This window comes from Grus americana, chromosome 2 (genome assembly GCF_028858705.1).
Source record: "Grus americana isolate bGruAme1 chromosome 2, bGruAme1.mat, whole genome shotgun sequence".
NCBI classification, from domain to species: Eukaryota; Metazoa; Chordata; class Aves; order Gruiformes; family Gruidae; genus Grus; species Grus americana.
This window is the reverse complement of record NC_072853.1, coordinates 20,528,403-20,553,902: the sequence shown is the minus strand read 5'-3', so window position 1 is coordinate 20,553,902 and position 25,500 is coordinate 20,528,403. Positions and strand designations below refer to the sequence as shown.

The window sequence follows — 25,500 nt, the reverse complement described above, 5'->3', positions numbered from 1 at the left end:
CTGTGTTCACCCTTAGGAAGTTACTCATCTTTGACAATCTGGCCTTCTAGCCTTGGTGCTTCTCTTAGTTGTGCTTCCTTTCAAAGATGAGTATCCCTAGTTAAAAGCCTGAAGTTTTTAAGGTGACCCATCCTTTGCTAGCTCTTCAGTTTTCTAATAATTTAAAAATCTTTATCAATCTCAATGATATCTAGCAATCTTTATTTTCTTAATCACATGCTATCTTTTATTGAAAATATTTCTCAATGTTACTGGCTCTTCCTTTTCTCCCTACCATTAATTATTTTGTAGACTTCCATAACACCATCCCACATATCTTCTTTCTCATCTAATAGTTCTGCATGTTACAGCTCTCTCTCCTCATATTGAAATAGTTCCAGGTTTCTAATTATTTCCATTGTCCAATTCTTTTCTGGACCATTTCCATTTCTGCTATATCCCTTATGAAATTAGATGACTGAGATTTACCAAAGTATAAGACAAAAGGGGTGTCACTGATTTATGTATCACATTTTGTTATTCTCTATCTCCCAATAAACACCAGTTCTCACAGCATATTTTATGTTTTGAATATTAGTGCACATATACAGACTTGTGTTAAGACTATCTAAACTTCATATTTTTGCGTGAATTTAGAGTAGCTCCAGTTGTATTTCCCAGCACGCATACTTTTCCATCTTCAACATATATTTGCACAGACTGAAGCTGGTATTAATTTTTGGTACAACCAAATGCTTTAGTATTCAGCCTTCATTAGAGTGGTCTTGTGCTCCAGGATAATATTATTATTTTAACTTAAGCGGTCTGGCTCCTTTTTCAGCTGTGAATGTACTTACCAAAAATGTTCATCAGTTAGACTTAAACAGACAGTAAGTGGAAACATTTCTGCAATTATTTCTCTTTAAATTATTCTCTTTAAATAAAAAAGGTATCCAAGGAAAATTCTGAACATGTTAATACACAAAAGGTAAAGGAGTCCAAAATCAAGGGTTTGAGTTAGGCTATTAAAATTATTTTTAGGCATTTAACTGTGCTGAGCATCTTTTGCTTCCACAGTTCCTCAGAAGTAAAAAAAAAATGCTGAAAATTCAGGTTTTCAGGCACCTGAATTTTTACCCAGGAGCCCAATTTTAAACATCCACTTCCGTAGTTCTCACTCAAAGTTTTCGTAAGAAGCATCTGAGGAAACTAAGTTTAGGAAAAATGCTGGTTTGTCTGGGTTTTTTTTCTTTGAATCAAATTCAAAATTATTAGAAAATCTGTTTCTAACCTTAAAAAGAACTTGCAGCATATCTCTGTATGAGAATAATATATCTTTCATTTTTACATTAATTTTAAAGTACTCCTGAGCTCTATTAGAACACTCTGAACACAGCTTTGCCAGGTTTCTTTGCCAAAAGACCATAAAACATAATAAAGGATTTGCATTGCATCACAATGTTTCTCTACTGATATGAGAACAGCCTACTATAAAGGATGTTATTTAATTCAAAATACTGAGGAACTGTATAACAGAGTAAGCAGAAGGGAACATTTAGAATGAACATGAGAGGGAAAAAAATGGTTTTTTAAAAAAAAATTCTAGCAACACAAGCCTGAGCATGTAACACTTCCAAAGGAAGAGATGTAATCCTCGTCACTGGAGCAGTTCAGATTTAAGCCACACAAGCTGCATGGGAATATATAGTAGAGAGCAAACCCACACCGCCTTGAGCTGAATAGTTTGAATGATCCAATATGTCCTTCTGCTTCTTAAACAGAGTAATGAATAACAGTGCAGGTAACAAGGTTTCGATTGGAGGGAAGGGGTTGTTGTTTGGGGTTTTTGGTTGGGTTCTTTTGCTTTTTGCTTTTTAGATGATTTACGGCACTTAGAGCTATAGAATTACAATGAGCATATATGCTAGGCTCTTTGGACTGCTAGTACTTAACCTTGCACGGTTAACCATCCACGCTTCCACGCTCACTGAACGACTAGCACAACTCTCACATCTACAGTTTCTCCCTAAGTTTAGCCTGTATCCTCTCTCAGAAGGGTTTTGATGTCTTCTTCCCAGATGGATATTATTTTCTTTCCTCAACTTTCTTTCTCCCAGTATTTTTAACCCTCCGCATGCCACACCAGGCAGAGCTGTTAATCACCTTTTAGCTATTATTCTTAGCATATGACTTTTATCTTATATTCTTCCTTACACTTCTTCCTCCTTCTCTTCTGTATGACTTTGCCTTGGTTTTCGTAGTTACTAATTTGTTCTTTCTGGTGTCCCATTTCCACCCTTTACAGTGGTCTCCATTCACCCATCTCCCTTGACCAGTTCTGATAAAAGGAATGTCTTTCCAGACACACTCTGCATTGTCTTTAGTATTTGAAAATTGAAATCCTACCTGAATTTCTTTCTCAGATTCTGTAAGAAATCTGTTTACTAAGAAAGGCAGACTTGAGGAGAATTGTCCTAGAGTCTTTGTCAAACTCTTCTTTCAAAAGATATTATTTCTATCTTTTATGTTTGTAGTGTGCCTAATGATAATAATCCCTTACTAAAAATAAAATCTCATTCAAGAGAAGATTCATCTTTTGGATGTCTATAGCACCATAAGTGTCTACATCCAAGTTCATCAACATTATAACTCATATACATGTATAAAATTCTGGGTTACTTTCCTTCATTGGAAAAGTACAATCTCCATTGATTGTAAAGGAAGTCTAGAGTAAATTAGACATAGGCATCTACAAAGTTGGTTGGATTACTCCCAGCAGAAGGAGACAGATGCTCAGAGGAACAAACTGGTATTGCTAATATGAAATCAATGGAATTATAATCTACATCAGCTATGGCCAAGGTATAACAACTCTATGATATTAAATAATAATTAAAAAAAAAATCAAATATTGCTGTTTGTACAAGGGTTGGCGTCAGCATTGTTTGAACCTTATGTGATCTGTGGGTTCTCATCAGCTCTTTTGTCCTCAATTATAATGTTCTTTTCTTTCTGGGAATAAGCTCATTAAGTTCTGCCTTTCCAAAAATTCAGAACTTACTTCGGAAGAAATTTCCTAGGACTTCAAATGTTTTATAATGCTACTTTCTTACCTCCTTCCTTGGAACACAGGGTGATCAGAGTGTGAACTGTATCCATCAATTCAAGCTGCTGTTTCTGCAGGACACTGTTATTGCTTGTTGCTTTGTTTAACTGCTTCTCTAATTCCTGGATTATGTAGCTTTGTCGTGTGACCAAGCTTTGTAGGTTCTCTTTTTCCTCCTTCAAAGTGTCCAGCTCCTCTTTATGCCTTTCTTCCATTTCTAAAATTCTGTGCTCAAGTAAACTAAAATGAAATAAAATAATTAATAGATATTATTTCAAGCCGATATATTTATTAATACAGAAAACAGAACTTTTTTTTCACCATATAATTCAGTACATAAATAATTTATTCTAAAAAATGTCACATCTACTAATTCAGCCCATTGATTTTCTCTATCAAGCAGCCAAATGCAACTGACCTCTAAGGTTTCATTTTGTGATGTTTGTATGTAGTGCTTAAAGTGCATGGAACTGCATATCTAGTTGTAACAGCCATCCAAGTGCATGAGCCACTACACATTTGTACATAGAAGTTCAGGCAGAAAAGCCTAAGTTAGGCAAAGGAGGGAGAAGAGCAGGGCATTGAAGAAGACATCATTGATAGTATGAATGGGTCAATATGATAGACGAAAACCAGGGGTAAAATAAGGAAGAGTTTGTGAAAGGCCTTACTACTGAATGGAAGATAAGCATTAGGAGGTATGCAATACCATCAAGGGATATGGAAGCCACAATAAAAGTACTGTTTGATGTGATCTGTGAAGCTGGGAAAGGAATTGTGCACCAGATGAGTGGTATCTGTTTTAACATTAAGAATAATACTGTTTCTCCAAAAGAGATAAATCAGAAGTTTGCATTTTAAGGTAGGATTCCCTTGTTTTCCTTCAGTCCACATAGATATCCCCCCTCACCCCCCGCCACCTTTTCTGGCTCTACAAAAGGCTCCTCAGACAGAAAACTGTTGGGCATTGTATTATGCGACCTGCTTACATCAATTTTTATAATTTTACGCATGTACGGAAACACTTTCTCCTGACTAATACTCTTTTCGTAGTACCCTCTCTGTCCTGAGTCGGAAGTGTACAATTTACAAAGATCAAAGGCATGTCAGACTATAACTAGAAGAATAGAGGAGTTGTAGACGTAAAGGACAGCTAATATCTGTCAACAGTGAACAAGAAGCTTTTTCAAGCCAGTGCTTTGATGTTCTGGTGGGAGTTCAGCAGAAAGACTTTATTAATATTAGATAAAGAAATTAATTCAATCCCTCTGCTACTTTCTGTTCAGTATTCTACTGTTTACGCCAAAAAAGGTGTTTCTCATGCCCATAAACCAACTGGTGGTTACAAACTTGCCAACAAACTGCTTCCTGTTCAAGTCAGTCTTAGGTTTTATTTATTTGCACTCTCCCTCCACCTTTGTTTTTACTTCTGGATAATAGATCAGTGGCAAAATGCCTGCATAATTTCAGGTCATTTAACCTAACTGAAGAATGTAATAAAATCCATATGGAGTTGTTTCTACTAGATATCATGGAGCCTTAATATGAGCTGTTACAAATGACAACAATGCAAAGTTAAATTCAGGCCCTGGATTTGCTGTACAAGCTAGAGTAATAGAAAACTTGTTTTGTTGTTTTTTTTTTTTTTAAATAAAAGAAACCAAGCAGCAGTTCTCTTTTTCTGAAATGTTATAAATGTGGGAGTTACAAAGATACTGAAGAAAATTTACTTTGTAATATCAACATACTAGTTTTGTGAAAAACACAAGGATCTGGGTAAAGGGGGAAAAAAAGGAAAGATGGGAAGGGAAAACACGGTTTCATGGGGTCGCAAATGCAAAGGGGAACATGATACCTCATTCTCAAAGACTCATTAATTAGTAATGAAAGCATAACAAGATTTAGTGGACTGGAATCAGATGACAGAAAGTTTCAGTCTGAAGTACGGATTTTGAAGCCAAAGACAATAAATTATTTTAACACTTTATCGGACCTGTAGCTGATTTTTTTTCATCACTTGAATTCTAACATTAAACACGATGCCTTTATGCTTTAGACACACATGGATTTTTTTGAGAATATTTATGTGGAAGTCTTTGAGCTTTGTTATGTAGAAGGTCAGACTAATTAATTTAGTTAGGCAGAAGTGGTTGAAAATGTTCTGATGGAACTAGGTGTAGTCATAAAATTCTGTTCAACAAAATAAAAAAAATGTTGTATGTGAATTTTATCAGTTCTGTCCACTTTTTCATGGAAACTATTGAAATGCTCATTTTGACTCTAGATTTTAACTCTTCTGATAAACTATATGTTATCTCAATGCACTTTGGATAGGAACAAGGTGGGCCCTGGGCACAGTCTCTCATAGACTGGGTGCTAGATGTGGCCACATGCCAGTCTGACATCTCACAGTCCACTGGAAAGTGTTGTGTATTGCCAATGTAAGAGAAGATGCCATTCTTGAAGCCAGAATACTGCTTTATAGTTAAATAGTAAGTAACGACAGAAAAAGTTCCCTTTATATTTGCCCATATCCTAGTACAGTACAGGGCATCTCCCTAATTCCGCAACATCCTATTTGCATGTCCACATCTAAATGGCTTCCATATCTGAATGATTTCATGTAAAAGAGCAAGCCTTTGACAGTCACAATTCGTGCATTGCATTATTTGTTTCCCACCATAGCCTTCCTGAGACCATACTAAACAAACCCATGGTGATGACAGTCTTATTTGTAGCAACACTGGCCATGTCATGCAAGAAGGAAGAAGCTGACAATGTTTAGAGCTTCCCACTTTGGTGTCTACAGAGACAGACAGCAAGCAGATGTTTTACAGCTTTAGTAATAATACATCCTAATATTTATGAGTAGTGTGTCAACAACATGTGGTAGAAAGATGGGAGTGTCACAGCACTTCGTTCCTTTACAGTTTTTTGTAGATTATAAGTCCTGTTATTATAAACTGCAAAACTAGCTATATTAAGGAGTGCATATGCATTTATGCAACGATCTTTCTATATCCATAAATCTGCAACATATAAGTCTTGAGGATAGGACCGCTCCCTGTATTCCTCGGAGAAATCAAAAACATTCATTGTGTTTTACTAAGAATCAATGAGAAACCTTTGGTCAAAGCTCAAAATGAACAAAAGCAAAAGCTTCACATAGATTGGGGGTTTCTGCCCTGGCCTGTTCCAAAAGGAAGAAATCCTTAAACAGCATAAGAAAAGTTGCTCTTATGGCCTTTGACTCCAATGTGGTCAGAATTTTTCATTTGTATTGTTAAATTCATATTTATTATAGCTCATTTAAATTAAAAAAAAAAAGTGCTAGAAATCTCATTAAAAATACTTGAAACAGGTTGAAACCAATTACAAAGACATTGAGATTTTTTTTTAATAGTTGCAAGACCACCATGTTCTTTTTTCCTTGTGACATCAGACAATTTTAATAGACAAAAACCATGAAGAAATAACTTTGCTGAGTGCTTCGTAAAGATATCTTCCCAATTTTTCAAAGAGGCTTTGCAAAGACAGAGTTAAAATATTTCTACTAGTTTTCATTAATGGCTATTACTGACATAAAATATTAAATAAAACACAAAGACGACTGTCTGTATACCAATTAATCCAACAATCTGTAAAGGTTGACTGAAATTGTTATATAACATTATTTTATAACACTTTCCAGTAAAATGTTATGGGCACGATGTAATGGCTGGTTATTTTTTTACAGTAAGTTTACTGTATACGTTTCCTATACATTTGAAATTCCTATCCATTTCCTAAATGTTTGAAACTCCTGTATGTTTGAAAACATTACTGACCTAGACAGATGAAGTAATCACGGGAACTACAATACTCACAATGAAAATAAATCATCATTTACTGGAAGCATCATATATATACACATGCCCATACACATATGTATGTGTGTTTTTTATAATTGTAGCCTTCAATTTGGGGAAACAAATCAGGCATTTGGGGAACAGAATGAAGTTGTGAAGAAATAAATGTTGTTGTTAACATGGATAAATACCAATATTATCTATTGGACAATGACTCTTTGGAGTCATTATCTAGAAGACAATTAAATTAAAAACAAACACACACACCCCCCAAACCCAAACAAACTCAATTTTCCTAAAGGTTAACCATGTTCAATGTCTAACCTACTAATCTTGGCAAGGCTAACAATCTATTTTCAATCACAAAAATGATGTGTTAACTTTGTCAGGGTATAAGGCAGTGAGGTGCCTCGGTGCAACTGTGCTGTGTTCAGCTGATTGAGAAAAAGCCCTCTGATAACGCTGGAGAGGGTAGAAGGCCCGTACAGAAGTCAAAGAACGCCTTCCAGTGAAAGCTGCTGTCATTTTGAAAGGTGATGAAGTAGAACATATAGAAAGCACTCTAGTAGCTCTCTGGGGAGGAAGGAAAGTCTGGTTTAGACAATCTGCCTTATAAGGTAGGTAGTTTATTCACTAATCCATTCCAGACCACGGCAGTTTAAGAGATATTTTTTTTTTTTTAATCTTTGGTTTCAGAGGCCTCAGTTTAGATAGGTGAGAACAGGATATAGACCAGATCTTAGAGATGGACATTGTCTGCATTAAAATATTCTTTTTTAAAATACAAATTTATTAAAAATACAGACAAAAACATTTACTTTGTTGAGATATTCAATAAATAAAGACAAGTAACATCACACTAGAGAAAAATTATTTGGCCATATGCATGCGGGTTTTTTATATTATGTATGTATGGGAAGACAAACAGGTATAGGATTTAAATGCTTACTTTTGAGTGCAAGAACGGTATTTTCTCATTAAGACAGCTTTTTTGTACTTGCTTTTACAGGACTGAAATTTTCCCTGTACTGTTAGATGCTGACCTCTCGTATTTACTTTGATGGTCTGATATTGTCTGATCAGTTTAAGGAAATAGAAAAATATGTGTCCCCATATTTCTCAAGACCAGTAAAGTAACTGGTCACTTGGCATCAGTAAGCCTAATTTTTATATGAGTGACAAGATAACGCCATTGAAATCACAAAAGTGAAGTGAAAAATCTGGATTTATCTTTTTAGTATACGTGAAACATACAAATAAAACTCATCAGACATATTATGTTGCCTCATCTTTCATGCAGTCAGATGCAAATTCAAGAATCATTTTTGAGTCCTTGCCTTTCATTGGATACAACAGTTATTGTATTGAACGTTTTAATCTAGTTTGATTGTCTGCAAGTTTAAGTTTAATTTTATGTTTATATTTCGCTTCCACTATTTATGGCTGGAAGATCCAGAATTCCATTATATTTTTCCTCATTTGTTTCATCTGAGTAAATAAAAAGTTGTTTTCACACTTGCTTATTGAAACAAATGGCACACAGTAAGTTAAATGCAGCTGGTACACTATGGAAAAAAAAGGGGGGGCTCGTAAAGGCACTTAAGCAGGGAAATCATTCAAGAATAAATCAAAATAGTTTTTAGAAAGCTCTTTTGGGAGAAAAAATGGCAATGGAAGAAACCACCATTTACATTATAGTGGGTGGGAACCCACAAAACTAAATTATTTATGGCATGAGAGCACTCAATAGAAACATGATTCTAGGGCAAATGTGACTCTACTTATGCCATGAAATATCTTTCACTTCAGTAGGATAAAAAGAAAAAAATTGGCCACTCTTCCCAGCAGAGGCAGGAAGTAAAGAGAAAGGCCAAGAATAGATATATTTCTAGTCTAAAGAACATGCATTGGTCCCCTGTTGATATGCAGTTTTCATTTTATTTAAAGATAATATACAAGTTACTGTAGTGCATCAAAAATCAGTTATTATTACTAGAAGATTTTGCCTTACTTTCATCCAAATTCCAGTTCTTTGAAAGTGATTAAGATCATTATTTTTATTTTATGTAGAGGAAATTTTAGCACAGAGAAAGAAATGATCTTCCCACAGTGTATCATCTGTTTTGGTTCTTTTTGTAACAATAATAGCTCCTACACTCATTCCCACTGTGGTGTACACCTACTGCAAAAGAAAGGCCCCTTTCCAAAAAAGCTTACAGTCCATGTAGGCAACGCAGATAAAAGCAGTTCATTCCATTGATGTGAAAGTGATATGGAGAGGGATGAAGGCATTTTAACTGCAAACAACTACTGAACATAGCCTGATGGGTAATCTATAATTACTGTTTACAGTTAAGCAAGCTAAAATCATTGGCATATCCAGAAACCTAGTTTCTGCTGGCACCAGCAAGATTTGCCCCATAGTGAACCTGACACACACATAATTGATTGCATGATCAGGACCTATGACATCAAGATTACGCAGTTCTTTGTTAGGAGTAGATCATGCTATAGGAGCTGATGATCCATGTCTTAGTGTAATCATAACACTGCCTTTTCCCTAAGTTTATCACTCCCAAAGAGAGAGTAACAGAACCTGAATAGTGTATGCCAGGTTCTTGCTTCATTATAAGATTAAACTCATGTGGTTTTTCATTTATCCACATACAACTGTATCTCTGAGGGAAACAATTGGGTATAAAATGTGCATTTTAACGTACCCCTCCTTTTTTTCCAAAAAAACAAAGCAGACCATTTTGTCATGTCACAGACTATTTCATCATAATGTCAGCCAAGTCAAAGGTCAATTTAAGTAAAACTTATTTGTTTACTGACACGAAGGCTTTACACTCTGACACATTGCTAAAATAAATAAATAAATTCAGATTATTAAGTACACAAAAGTCAGCCTCTTGAGCAGCCAATAAAATGCTGTTGCTAACCAGATTGCAGCAGACAAAAGTGCAAGTATTTATATACTTAAAATTTAACACTTTGCTTAATCCCAGATTGAAATAGGTTTGTAAAATAGGTAGAATGAACTGTCTCCTGCACATGCCTACTTTCTCTGTGGACAACAGGGAGAGCCCACAAACACAGTTTAGGTAAATTACTTAATTTTGGGATGGCTGAAATCAAAGTTAATTGCACACTAATTTACTCATATTTCCAATTGGTCAAAGGAAATCTGTAGAGTTCAAGAATTTTCTAATGTAATCCAACTTCTCCAGAATAACATTTATTGAAATTACTGGTTACAAACGGTTGTTAGATTAAATACATTAAATAAATTAAATTGGTTTTCATAACTAGTAGCAATATTGATATGTTATTTGACCAGCTCTGCAACTAGTCACATTTAGCAAACATGTTTCTTTTTAACAAAATTTTCTTTTTTTCATCATTATCTGTTTTTTTGCCTTCTTTTCCCAGTAGCTCTTTGCCTATTGTGGTCTTCGTCTTTCCGCCTCAGTTGCTGATTCCTGTCCAGCAGCACCAGAGTCACGCTGCCTTTTTTTTGCAAACTGTCTGATCTCAATTTAAACAGTCCACTAAAGCTTGTACAGGATGCTTCAGTAACTACCTCATTTTTAAAGCTGCTTGCCTTACTTAAGCGTCAACTGTAGATACAGGAAATGGAAGCCTTAGTCCTAGTCAGACTTACTTCACAGTTGTTCTTTCTAGGAGGGAGCTGAGAGTGAAGCTGTGGAGTGAAAGCGCTCTCTGTCCCTGCTTTAACCTGGCTGTTACAGAGGCAGGAATATGAGCCTTAGGTCTCTAGAAGGGCAGCCAAGAAGGAAAATGGCGTTACCCACTGTATTGAGTGCAGATGCCCAGGCACTGGCAGTGGGGGTGCAGAGGCCTCTGTGAGGAGAGGCCGGGGCTGCCCTGTGCTGGACACAGCCAGCCGGTTCCAGCCAGTTCCAACAGAGCCACTGCAGGGCACAGCTCAGCCTCTCAGCCAAGGTGGTTGCGCCTTGGGGAAAACGTATTTAAGAAAGGGAAAAGACACCACATGACAGTGTGAGGAGCAAGGGTAAAAAGTGAAAGAAATGGTGCTGCAGACACCAAGAAGGAGGGAAGGAGGCACCAGTGCAGATTCCCCTGCAGCCCGTGGGAGAGACCATGGCGGAGCTGGTATTTCATATGGAGGACCCCACCCTGGAGCAGGTGGAGATGTCCAGAAGGTGTCCAGAAGCTGTAGCCTGTGGAGAGCTCACTTGGAGCAATCTTACCCTGAAGGACTGCACCCCATGGGAAAGTACCATGCTGGAGAAGGGAAAGAGCATGAGGAAGGAGAGACAAAGTGCTGTGAACTGACCACAACCCCCATTCCTCATCCGACTGTACTGCTCGAAGGGAAGGTAGAAGAGTTGGGAATGAAGGTGAGCCTGGGAAGAAGGGGAGGTAGGGGGGAAAGGTCTTTTTGGCTTTGTTTTTATTTCTCACTATCCTATGCTGTTATTAGTTGGCAATAAATAAGGCTGTTTTGCTCATGACAGTAACTGGTGAGTGATTCCCTGTCTTTATCTCAACCACAAGCTTTTTCACCATGTTTTCTCCCTCTGTCCAGTTGACGAGGGGGAGCGAGAGAGCGGCTGGGTGAGCATCTGGCAGCCAGGCAAGGTCAACCCACTGCACACGTTCTCTGAGATACTGCTAAATCCAGTGACTTCAGGTACTGAGTCCCTGTGTCACAGAAGCACAGAAAGGGACAACACTGGAACTTCTTCTTGACTTTCACTTCACTGCTTAAAAAGTTATGTGCTGCTAAACAGTTTTTTTCTTCAATTTCAACATAAACCCCAAATGTTTACCATTCACTTGCTCTTTAAATGGAGCATGGCTCCAAGTATGCTATATACAATAGAGTCCAAAGAGATATCCCTCTACTTGCTAGATCTTTTTATCCATTACAATTAGAAAGATGAACTACTGAAGATTTTGTGTCTTATGCACTTAAAGGAGGTTGATAATTTCATAATTTATTTTTAATATTTTTCTACTTGAAATGCTTATGCAAGTTACACCTATGCTTTTCAGTTGCAAGAACTGTGATCATATGACTAAGTTGTCATGAAGCAAACTGAGATGTAAACTTACAGTGCACATGAAAAGTGGTAAAAATCAACTTGCATTTATCATACAGGAACTAACACAGTGTAAGATCACACCCTAGCTCTTTTAGCCATTTCATAAATATTACCTATACTTTCCACTTATCATATTTGCTTCTTCCATTTCATTAGTTGCTTAGAAAAAAGTATGTACAGACCACTTTGTGATCAACAGAGTGTAAGAGACCAACTACTCATTCTTACCTGTTTTTCTCATGAATTTTCAGGATTTCGTGTGTCTGTTGTAGCAGCTGTTTTTCTAGCTTGTATGTTGACAGTGAATTTTCCAGTAGCTGAATTTCAAGTCTGGATGTTTGATTTAGCACCTTAAGTATAAATTAAAAACATTAATGTTTATATTGTCCTGGTTGTGTTGTTATAGCAACATAATGCAACCATTTCATTCTGATCTGACGATTCGTCAAAAATTGTTTCTAAATCCTTTTCTAACCTCAGCTGTTCAGCTGGTGCAAATGAACTCAATCAAGCTACACTGATATGTACCAGCTGATATTCTGGCACCCTGTTTACTGTAGAGTAATACTAGGCCGGCAGAAAAAGGAAAGGTGACTGCCAAATAAGCTTCATTTCAGTGGAAAGAACAAGAGGCATGCATCAAACATGCATTCCTACAAAGCATGCTTAAACCAGAAGAGTGCAAGCATACTTGGGCTGAAGCCAAAGTGTTGCATCCGCTCTTTTGTAAATAGAGCTCCTACTTTAGCTTTCCCCTGAGTTCTCTCTTTTGCAGTGTTGGCAGAAGTCTGGTGTCTGCTTATGTTATCACTACTTGCACTCTTACGCAGATTTTTAAGATGAAGGCAGTGATCCTAAACATTGCTTTATGCAATTGTCTTTCACTTTAGTGGTGGTCCTATCAATAGCACAAGTTTTACTAAGTACATCAGACCAAAAGAAGCCTTTTAACCAGATAAAAGAGAATAGATTCTAACAAAAAAATAGTTCAAAAGTGGAAATAACAGAATGTTTTGAAAAATGAAAGCAATAATACTAATTAATGTTAGTTGATTTTGTTGGGATATTGTTGTTCATTACATAAAGTCTGAAGAAGAGCATGTAAATAGTTTTTGTAGGTATGTGTGCAAACAACAGCTGAGATGCTATCACTTCTGGAACTGAATGTGATGTCTCTTTAATGGAACCTATCAGACCTTTCTTGGAAGGACATTTATTAATATCATCGTAGGATTATATGTAACATTTTCTCATGCATGCCTGATAGGAGTTTGTTACCGAACATAAAGAGGATGGCTTTCAAGCTCAATCCTGGGAGTTATTTTTGTTTGAAATTGTTTACATTCACAGAGCGACTTGAGTTGTCTTTTTTTAGGGTAAAGAGGCTGAAAAAATTGGAAATTATCATTGTGCAGCTGTTACATTGTTTAAGATGGATACATTTGGAAGTGCCAGGAGGCACCACCATAGTTTCAGAAGGACCTGGCAGAAATTGAAGGTGTGTTACGAAGGTTGGCAAAGGGTAAGAAGACAGGAAAGCACCAACAGATTTCCAAAGAGGATACATCTGTGGAGCAGCCTACAAAACATCAGTAGAGCTTCAGGTAGAGAAGAAAGCCTAAAGAGAATCAGTGGGATTTTGGATGGATCAAGGATTGGGAGGGGTCAGTGAGATTTTAAGGAGGTGGAGGCTCTATCTTTAGTCCTTCAGTCTCCTCCTTACTCTGGTACGAGGACTTATTACAGGCACGAGATCCTGGCCTACTTTTCTCCTCGTGTCCTGCAGGCCTTTACCTCTCTACCATGCAGCTGGCTACCTCTATCACTGCCAAGAGCAGTCTCTTTTCACTTTCTTCAGCCATCTGCACCACTTTTTTCTGATTGATGGTAGAGTCAGGGACTACAGGGACTTTCTCATATTGCTGAAAGGGGGGAGGTGGGAAATGCCATCACTAAGGTGAAAGTCAGAGCAAGTACTGCAACGAGGAAGAGCCACTGCCACATCGAACATCCCTTAAATTCTTCAGCAATAGGTGTAGAAGAAGGAGGAAGTCATCCGCTCCTTCATGCAGTTGCCAGTGATACCTCTACTTTGAAGAGGTTCCTCAAAGGAAAGGTGAGACAGAGGCAATGCACATTTTGTCCTTTATCTGCCTAAAGGAGGAAAACGTGAATGAGTACTCAACACTTACACCTAGGGTAGGTCTTTTGCATATAAGAAATGTTTCTACACCTCCTTTTTCTTTACTGAACATATTTACAACACTTATAAGTGAATGCTGGTCTGTTAACCAAGATGTAGAGAAAAAGGTGCAGAGAACCCATGTAAGACAGTGTATCTGTCTTTCACAATTACTGTTGTTTCTCCGTGTACCAGTTATGTAAAAACTTGGTAATGATATTGTAAACATGAGTTAAGGACATTAGACAAGAAAATACGATCTTTCAAGAAGTACTAGGACAAACCTATAAATGCAATACTTTAAGTCCTCTGTTCTAAATGAACAACGAATGCAGTGTAGCTGGTGGTATATTATACCACATGCTATGAAAATCAAGAGGAAGTCGGCAAAAATAAGGAAAACAAGTATGCGGCTTAAACTGATAAAAGAATTCAGAAGGCAAGAGTAGTAGTTATCTTTGTAATAAGCCCAGTATGAAATTGTAGTCTGTGTTATGACAGTGATGTTCTTGTCATTTCAATCACAACAGTGATTTTAGTGCTAGAAATCATATGGAGATGGCTCTTTAAATTCATGTGATGTTATACAATTTTACAGTAATAAGAAATACACAGTGTTTTATAAAGACGCTGATTCTTGTCCCTCTCTCTTCACAGTTTAAAAACTGCAGACATACACTACTTTTCAAATAGCTGGAAACATCTTGCAGAAAATAAACAAACTTTCTTGTAATAGTAAAGAGGCAAACCACAATGGAGATCAAAGGCTCTGGTTTACCCTGAAACTCATTATTTAGCTTGACACTTGTATCATTCACAGTTGGTAGCTGGGCTGTTTATTTGAAGTCAAATGCTGATTTAGTTTCCTGGACAGTCCTACCTGCCTTACACAGAGCTAAATATACTAACCAAATGAAATCAAAAGAAAGCCACATAACAAGGGTCAGTCATCACTGCTGTTGGTACCAAGAAACAAGAGTGTGTATGTTTCTTGGAGCCCTGTGTTGAAATGTTTTGTGTGGTGATGCATTAGAAAAGAAAGAGGATGGGAAAAGTTCTCTGCAATTAACAGCTTTTAGAAAACCACTCTGGGAACATACCTGGGTTTCAACATCCGTGAGTTTTCTTGTCTGCTCTGCTGTCTGGCTGAGAAGGCTGGTCCCTATCTCAAGCATGGTGGCGGTGTGGTTCTGCACAGCATTCTGCTGCAGCTGCACCATCTCCGATTTCATGTTTTCCACAATGTAGTTCTCAAGCTGTAAAAGAGAAAAGGTTGTAGCTGTGGTATTTTTACCTGTTTAGGCATTCTGGTGACATAAGGGTGCATAACCGGCATTCTTGCCAAAAGGGGAAATTTCAACTTTTTCAGGGGGAGCCCAGATTTCAGTTGACCCTGTGATTGTTGGGGTAGGGACCTGACTATCTGAGTAGCCCCTTCCAGTCACAGAGTCCCAATGTTTTTCCAAGTATCACAGCCTGCTGGCATGAGCTGGAGCAGGCCCTGCCTGCTTCCATCTGTGTTGAGGTTGCAGCGAGCGTTTGTGGTAGAGGTATCATGGCAGCTCCAAAATGAATCCCTAAAAGAACAAAGCACACCACAGGGAAATGCCAGGTCCTACTTATACATCATAACTTACATGTGAGTCCTTCCTGGAAAAGATCCTACCATATCCTGCCTCCCCTGGATTGTTCCTATCTCACGAAGTCATTCAGCAATATGATTTTTTACTGGGTTAGATCTCCACAAAGATTTTGCAGACTCAGCAATGAATATAGTTTAGTTTAGCTGTGACCAAAAAATTGGAAAGAAATAGAAACACTGTCATGGCAATAAAAGAAAGAAGTTGTTGACGAAAAAAACATAGAAAGCTGTCCTGCTTCTTTGCTTTTGTTGTTGTTTGGCTTGCATTTGCGGTCTGTTGAGCAGAATCTGAATTAGGACCCTCTAAATAAACTGGGTACTCCAGAAAGAGGGGCACTTTTTGTTTGTTTGTTTTAGTTAACATAGGTAGGGTTGTTCCCTTCTAGCTACCTAGGTCTTTGCCCTGCCACAACAGACCAGAAACCCAGGACTAGTCTACAAATCAATATGATGAGATTGTATCTTGTACAAGCATTGTTCTGGCATCTTGCTTGATCTTCTCCATAAAATATTAACGTAAAGAAAGGTGGCCCAGAACATTGTTTTCAATGCCTTCCACTGAAATCAGCTGGAGTCCAGCCAATTTGTACCCAGTGAAGATTTGGTCCTCAGTTTCATTTTGTGGCTGATCATGGGGTTTTTTTATGGTTAGCTGATTCCAGACTTAAGCAACCACTGTTTTACCTAATAATTTTAATCACATTGGACGTGCTTCTGCAGCAGTAAGCATGTTTCATTCTGAAAGGTAAGCTGCACAACTAAATATTAAGAACCAGATGGAGTTGATTTAGAGACTGAAGAAAGGAGCAGGAGTCAGATATACAGTGTGATTAATAAGAAGGGCTGCTTCATCTTATCTATAAGCATACCTGTGCTTAGGGTTAACTACTGTTATTGTTTTGTTTGTTTGTTTACTCCAGTTTGGAGAAGTATTTGATAACCATGCTGGTCAAAACCAAAGTGGATGTCCTACAGTTTCAGACAACAAAAACATTTGCTTGAATTGCCAGGTAACCACTCTGGGCTGGAAACCTGCAGAGTGTTTTAAGTGCTGGGGAAAATTTATTATTGAATACTCTGATAAGTATTAAAATGAGATTTAACAGCCAAGGAAAACTGGGTATTGCAAAACAATGTCTGCAGTAGATGTCACCATTTTCCACTCCCTGTGTAAGTTTGCTCTGTTTTAGTTTATTACTATCAGATGAATGTTACAGATATTTAGCTAGTTCAAGGGAGAATTTTACAGATCCATCACATTTCTACATCGTGATTTTATGTTCAGAAGTATTTTGCCTGTACATCTCTTTGACATCAGATAATGTATTTTTAGCTACCCCTTGCTTCTTGTTGTTTTCTAACCAGTAATTTTTTTTTTTTTTCCCAAGCTATACCTTGGTTGCAAATAAACCCTGTGAAAGAGCCCCACAAACTGGATGGTTGCCTTTTTCCATATTCTGGTCCAGATACTGAAACACCTGAACAAGAAGTTCAAATTTCTTGCACAGCTTTCACCTCCTAATGAAACACAGGGCTCTCAAGTCATGGTACTGCCTGTGATGAGGTACCAACACATACATTTCCTCACATCCAATGCCTTTTGCTTCCAGATAGGACCATAGCTTGTGTGTGGCGTGGCTGTACAGTGCTTGATTTGTTGGTCCGCAGCTTTCTGAAACTGCCCTGCTGTACATGGGCCATGTGATGCATGTGTGTAATGGATGTCTGGGAAAATCCATACAGAAATATGGTGGCTACCCTTATTACACATCAGAAATTAGGTATTTTCACACGTCAATAAAAAGCAACACATATAAGGATATGAATATAAAAAGACAGATATTTATATTTCTAACTAAATTTTTTCCTGTTATTTTATTCACATTACAGAAAGGATTGCATTTGAAAGACCAAACTGAATTTGTTTGAAGTTACAGCAAGTTTGGACTAGCAAGAACACAGACATAGATTGGGGCATATTGGATAACTTGTACTTTTAATTATCATAGTCTAACACACTCCCCATAATATCCAGTCTTGGGCAATTGCCCTCAGTTACTCACCCTTAAAACAGCCTCTGGTTGAATCTGAGACTGACTCATTATAACAACAAAGCCGATTTTCCGGTTTCAGAATCATTCATTAAATGCTTTTGTAAATATTTGGTGTTCGGTACACTGCCACAATAGTTTCTGTGAGCACATCTCAGGAGTATCAAGAGCTATTCACTCAGGCAAAGGAGGGTAGAACAAGGACTGAAATAATGTAGAGGTTCTGTTACATTAATTCCCCTTCCTTCATTCACCCACTTCTTGTAGTTTGCTCAGTAGATTTATTGGTTGCAATACTTGCCCTGCTAAAATCAACGGCAAAATTCCCACTGACTTCAATAGGCCAAGATTTCACCTATTATTTTTATTGCAGGAAACCAACATTTACCAGGTTCATTATGGCCAAGTACTGAGTTTGATCTGAAGCCTTCTCATCTTTGGAGTCTTTATATTAAGTGTACCAAATCTTAGATTGAGCTTTCTTTTTTGTTAGTTTAAAGAAATAGCATCTGTTTAAAAGGTGATAAAAGGATCCTCGCAGGGTCGCCTCACAGAAAATGTGACATGCAGAAACCTATTCACAGAAGTAAACTGAAGAATATTTAGGGTTTTAAGTAATTTTTTTAGAGCCTCTTCATCCTCTAAGTAAGTTAAATTCAATTTGTCCAGCATTAAACAGTAAATATATAATGCATGATGAAATACTCTTTTCACGTGAATCTACTTTTTACATTCGGATTTTCGAATCCTTATATAACTGTTTCTTATTATTTCAGTTACTTTTGGTTGCAAAAGTGAAACAAAATTCTTTTCTGCATTCTTTTCTCCCATCCCACCCCTCCCACTATATGGCTTTCTGTAGTGCATTGATGTCCCTGTTATTAATTCAGCTGCATCTGCTTTCGGTAAGACTCATTACATTGCACAGGAGTTTTCAGTAATGCAGAATTACCGGTGGGATGCATAATAATGTTATAACATTCTCAGAAATAAAACTGTCAGAAGGTTCAGTGTTATTGTTTAATAAACATTCCAGAGGATTATGCATTAAAAGTATCTAGCTTTTTCTGGACAATGTTTATTGAATGATCTTCATAGAAACCACCCAAACACTAATAGAACTATTAAAATGGAAACTCTAACTTAGGGCCTACGTAAATGATAATGGTTTGTGGCAGATGGCTTATAAATAAAATAAGAGCTTTTTCTTTTACTTTGATCAAATAATGTTGGTCCCATGTAATTATATGGTAAAGACTGCTATGGTATCCAGATGACATTAGGTTTGCATACTGTGCCTCAGAACAAGAATGCAAGTTAAAGTAATAATAGACTGTTCTCCCTGTCCTACCATTAACCATATATTGCACATCATTTGGAATAATAGAAAGACAATGCACCACTGATATTTTATAAGACCTGTTTCGTCTTGTCTTGCTTTGCATACCTGGACATGTACTAGTAATACTATACTAACTATACAACAACTAATGAAAGTTCATTTCTTCTTTCTTTGTTTTTCTATCTGAGGGAGGTTCGTACCTCCCCACACTGACAAATTGCCTCAGGGAGTCAGATATAAAAGTGACAGTTGATGTAATTTGTCTTTTAAAAATACACAAAAAAACCCTAATGGGAGTAAGCTGGAAGAAGTTGAAAGATACAGAATACCACACAATTTCTTTAACTTTTGCAGAAGCCAAAGGGGTTAGGAAGGAGTTTATCACCAAGAAGAGTGATTTTATCTGTGTATTGAAAAGGGCAACATTACATTTAGTTTTAAAAGTAGCATCTTCTATGAACTATTTGTCAGTGAGAAGAGATTGATAAAACAACAAATTTACAATGATGCTGCGTTTTCATATTTCAGATCCAAGGAGTAGAGACCAACCGGAATATATCCTTCCACGTTTTCTGACCATATGTGATCAGTGGGAATCAGGGAAAACTAACATGGATGGCACATAAAGGCAATGAATCATGCTCAAATGTTAACGTGCTAATTTGCACCTGATTTGGAACAGCGTGACCTGGGCTTGAAGCATGGCAGGGAAAGCACACATCAGCCAGAAAAAAAAATTGTAGATATCTCATCAATGAAGATGACTACTTTTCCAAATTTATTCTCAATTAGACTTAATAGGATTGCAATACAGATTGCAGCAAAGGAGAAAAGAAATGACCTGTTTCAGGAAGAAACTTCGTCAGATCGTGGGTAATCGATTACCTACATTAAGATGATACAGGATGTATACTGATAATTACAGTGAATTTATGAAATCAACCTTGCTGAGCTAAAATTAAAGCTTTAAATGACTGGTACACAAACTGGACTCACAGAAAGGCCTGTTGTGATATATAATATATGAAGCTTTGACAAATCATTGGTTATGAAATATATATATATATGTAAATATTTGTGGATCTCAATTCTAAAAGGAACCAGAAAAGTAATCCAGCAACTCTGTACATAACCAAACAAACATTTTGGAGGAAATAGAAACTCTGTTATATCTTTTCTTTTTTTTTTTTTTTTTAAATGCAATATACCCAGACTTCTAGCCTTAAGGCAGCAAGAAAATACACCTGTTACTGAAACATTTGGTTATTTTTTCCAAACCAAATGTTCCAAACACATCAAAGATACTTTTCCTTAAATCCTTGAATCTTTGAATGCCTGAATCTTTGACATTTCATGTTTACTATCTGGCTATAAAGCATAATTAATAGACACGATTAAATTGCCATCAGGAAAAATTGGTGGTTGATTATGTATGTTTAATTTATAGCCTGCGTAAGATAGATATCTATAAACTGTGAACATATCCTCATACGTATGGAGCTCACAGATACAAATAACCACTACTTGTTTCTTTAGCATGTGGCCAGTGAAACCACAGCTGCATTCTCAGCACAGTGGCCAAACACTCACTGGGGAGTCACTCCAGGTGACTTCCAATATACTAATGACACTTGTCCTAGTGGTGGTTGAGCTTGGTTTTATAGCAACCTTCAGTTAAATAAAAATTTGCTACGAGTGTAGAAGAATCTTTTAGCTACTTAAAGAAAATAAAATTAAAAAATAATCACGTTTTCCTCTTCAGATAAACAAAAAGATGACCAGACATCTTTTTGTCAGAAGAAATCAGGGATAACAGATGTAAGAGATTATTCCAAAACATGAAGTAATCTTTCAGCTGCATTCAGCATCAGTAAAGTGTCTGCAGGAGCTTTGTCTCCAGTTCTGAATGTTGCAATTCAGGAAAAATGTACATTATCTTGGGAGAGTGTACAGAAGACAAAGAATGGTCATAAATCTAGAAAATTGAAAGACTTAAGAAAGTTTAGGCTAATAGCAAGGCTAGCAAGAAAATAACTGACTAGAAGGACATAAAACTGCAAAGAGAAAGAGAATAATTTGTTTTCCACATCCATGAAGCTGCAGTAAGAGAAGTTTAACTTTAACATATTAGGGGAAAAGTTTTCTAACAGTACAGGTAACAAAATAGCAATAGGGATTCTGTGGGAAAACTGTGAAAACTCCATCACTGGGGGTCTTAAAAGAATATGTAAAGATCAGGCAGAATATATGGTATTTTATGGTTCTTTCTAGTTCTATCTTTTCATTCTTAGGTTTTTTTATTACTCTACTTCACACCTAAGCTCACAGATTCGATATTTGAAATCAAATTCTATAGTAAAATCTCCATTGCACTGAGAAGAGTTTTGGAAAACTCATCTCCTAAAGAAGCTTTTAGAAGGAAGTCAATAAAAAAGAGGAGTTTCACGAATTAAAACCACAACAAATCAAAAAAAAAAAAGACATAATATAAATAAGAGGAACTGTTATGTATAGACCAAATCAGCAAAATGAGGAGTGTCACTGAGGATGTTTCTGAATATACCTCAGTAGGGACGCAGTCTGCAGAACCATCTGAGAAACTATTGTGTGAACTAGCTCTGCAACTATAAAATGACAGCACTTTGTTGTACTCAAGTTACTTCTATTAGACTGCTTTAGAAAATACGGTCTCTGAAAACCAATCAATTTGTGGATACTTGAGTTTGTGTCAGTGGTGGCTTGGCATCTCTGTACCATGTTACGTTATGCAGTAAAGTATGTAAAATGTAATAGGCAGTAATAGATAATGATGCTGGAAGAATACACTGTATGGCATCCCACTGGAATCTTGGGAAACTGGAAGCAAAAGTATTTTTATGAAGCACTGTACTTTAATATGAATAGAAATAGTCCTTGCTACACCAGTCAAGCCAAGATATGGGGAACACAGAGTTCTTTGTTTCAAGATATCAGAAGACTTCCCCAGTTAGGTTTGCCCAATAGCATAATATTCTATATATGGGTAATTTATGGGAACAAGAAGGTTGAGTTTCAATTCCTCATGAAGTATATCCTCATATGTTGACTTAGGCCAAGTATTGATTGTACTGGCCTGATAATTCAATCTGAGCTTCCTACTAAGGCATCTTCAAGAAATCTTTCCAATTTGTTTTCAAAGTTTTATATCACTCTAAAAACTTGCCCGCTTCTAGACTAAAATATAAAAATCTGTATAAAGGAAATTTATTTGTCATTTCAAATGTAATTATTTACAGTTATTAAAAAAGCACACAAAACACTTCAAGAGTCAATTTCAATTACTTTTGTATGAATATTAGATCTCAGTTTTTTAAACTTAAGGTTCAATAAAGTCAATAAGCAGCATAACAGAAAATCATACCAAATGTGATTAAATGGTCCCATAAGGAAGCTACTTATAACAAGTAAATCAGAACAATATGTTCTTATTTTCTACTGATTAGTAATATTTCTGGTTCAAAGTATTATCCAGTTTAATGTTAACCTTTACAAATTTTATTACAGCATCAACTGTATTTTTTCTTTCTTGATCTAACTTTCCAAACAACTTAATTCTATAAACTAAATTAATTTATGATTATACAGTTGACTGGAAATGTGAACCATCCCCAGTATACACTGAAGAGGAAGGCATAATTGTAGAAAAGGCAACATCTGCCATATTACCCTAAACAAATTAATATCTGGGGGTTTATTAAAAGAATATTTTTCTATTAAAGTGTGGAAATAATTAATTTTCTTTGGCAAAGATACTTTTGGTGAGGAGTACCTTTCAGAATGACTAATTTTGGAACAACTTCTGTGTAGGAGAATATTTAGACACCTTATGGCTCATTTCTGAAGATGGGCATATGACTTATAATCAACATTAGTTCCACTGAAATATCTCCTCACTACATTACATACGGTTCTTGAAAAATATAATCTTAAACTGCATAAATAGTTCTGGTTGCTATATTGCACTGCCAGGTTATAGCTAAACTTTCAGTGAACCTGGGAAGCTGTAGTATAGTTTGGAATCTATGTATAACTTTTTATTTGTGTTATAGGAGGTCGTATAATGTTTTAACATTGTATTACTTAATCTATTTTTAATTCTGCTTGGTTTCTTACACTCATCACTATGACATATGAACATAGTGTTGGTATTCTGTGTATGAAAACACTTTTCCAAGAAAGGTTGTGAAATTAAGGCTCAACTGCATTACGTTCTAGTCTTTGTACAAGTTTCTTCTTTCTGTAGTGCCTTACATAAATACCACAGAAGAGGAATCTCTTTATTCACTGCCGTGAGTTCTGCCTTCAGCTCAAAGTTCTTTATCTTAGGTCCTCCCTGATGAAAAAAGTCACCATTTTTTTTTAATTTTATTACCATTTGTCTATCTTTCCTATGTAGGTTGTAACTTCATTGGAGATTACCCTTCTGTCTTTCATCAGTGCCTGATAGAAGTCAGCCGAAGACCCAGGACATTATACTATGGTGATGACTGCCAATAATCTACAGTCTTAATTTGGGATCTTTTTTGAAAGCATAAATGGAAAGTTTAGATGCACTGAAACCACTGAAAGTACCGCAATATCAGTAAAGATGGGGCTACAAGAGTGCAAGGGGATCCCTTGGGCTATCAAACATCTTTCCCACTGTTCCAGGCAACTACTTATTTTTACCTTTACCCAGAGAGATCCACAAAACATCCACTCCTTTCATCCCACTAGTCTTAAAACACTCAGCAGAACTCATGATCTGTGCACTATGTATTCACATCCTCCATGGGTGTGCTTCTATTATAAATAACCTAGTGGTGAGGAAAACTGGAAGTGATCTCATATCAGTTGCTAGGTGACAGGGAGTAATTCAAGCTTCCTAAAGTTTCAGCATTACCAGAAATGTAAATCTTATTGTGTACTACTTGTCTGTGATGCCTATGATGTTTCACAGGCACCTGGTAAGGACTGAACCATGGTAGGGTTTTGCCTTGCCCAAAAAAGATGAAGTGAGGGCCCAGTGATCTTTGTGGCCATGATTAGTGTCTATGCATCTCTTTACCTCAAAACACAGGGAAAGCTGGAACCAGAACATATCTGCAGTCACAGCATGGTTCATGGTCTGCTTGAGGGCAGAGCATGCTGTTACCAACTTCTTGCAGTGAGGCCTTTAACAAGCTGGAGCACCTGAGCAGCCAAGCTGTTTGTAAGCAGATGAGCAGAGATGGAGCAGCACTGCGGAGAAGGACCTGGGAGTCCTGGTGGACAGTAAGGTCTCCATGAGCCAGCAGTGTGCCCTTGTGGCCAAGAAGGCCAATGGTATCCTGGGGTGCATTAAGAAGAGTGTAGCCAGGTTATCCTCTCCTTCTACTCTGCCCTGGTGAGGCCACATCTGGAGCTCTGTGTCCAGTTCTGGGCTCCCCAGTTTAAGAAAGACAGGCAACTACTGGAGAGAGTCCAGCGGAGGGCTACAAAGATGATGAGGGGACTGGGGCATCTCTCTTATGAGGAAAGGCTGAGAGCGCTGGGTCTGTTTGTCCTCGAGAAGAGGCTGAGAGGGGATCTGATCAACACTTATAAATATCTAAAGGGTGGACGGTCAGGAGGATGGGGCCAGAGTCTTTTCAGCGGTACCCAGTGACAGGACAAGGGGCAACAGGCACCAACTGGAACCCAGGAAGTTTCATCTGAACATGAGGAAAAAGGTCTTTACTTTGAGGGTGACAGGGCACTGGCACAGGCTGCCCAGAGAGGCTGTGGAGTCTCCTTCTCGGGAGATACTCAAAACCATTCTGGACGTGGTCCTGTGCAACTTGTTCTAGGTGATCCTCCTCTAGCAAGGGGGTTGGACTAAATGACCTCCAAAGGTCTCTTCCAGCCCCTACCATTCTGTGAATCTGTGAGATCCCTCACCTCAGCATGTCTTATTTAGTGAAAAAATGTTTAAAAGAATCCTGCCTACACTACAGAGAATGAGAATATTTTAATCAAGTGCCCTGTTCTTTTCACCTCCTTTCCCTTGCCTAATCATGGTAAATATTATTTTATTTTGCTTTATGTCTTGTGTTCAGCATTTGGCTTCAAAACCATGATCCAGTTTACATTGAAGACTGATGTTCTTGTCCATTGGTACCTAATATAGCAAAGAGCAAAGCCTCTGTATGCTATAAAATCCATTCCCCACCCCAAACCCAGGGAAATACAGGCCTGAAATCTGCTGAACTACTTCAGCA

At 37.2% G+C, this 25,500-nt stretch overlaps 1 protein-coding gene across 2 annotated transcripts in view; it reads right to left on the bottom strand.

The window, feature by feature from the left end:
• The window catches only part of ANGPT1 (angiopoietin 1), a 169,211-nt gene that overhangs the window by 76,237 nt on the left and 67,474 nt on the right, over positions 1-25,500 (bottom strand). For both annotated transcript variants that reach the window (XM_054818088.1, XM_054818087.1), the window contains exons 2-4: positions 15,309-15,464; positions 12,255-12,376; positions 3,093-3,325 (exon numbers count right to left, since the gene is read on the bottom strand). In XM_054818088.1, coding sequence (XP_054674063.1) covers positions 3,093-3,325; positions 12,255-12,376; positions 15,309-15,464 — 511 coding nt within the window. The remainder of the gene's footprint in view (positions 1-3,092; positions 3,326-12,254; positions 12,377-15,308; positions 15,465-25,500) is intronic.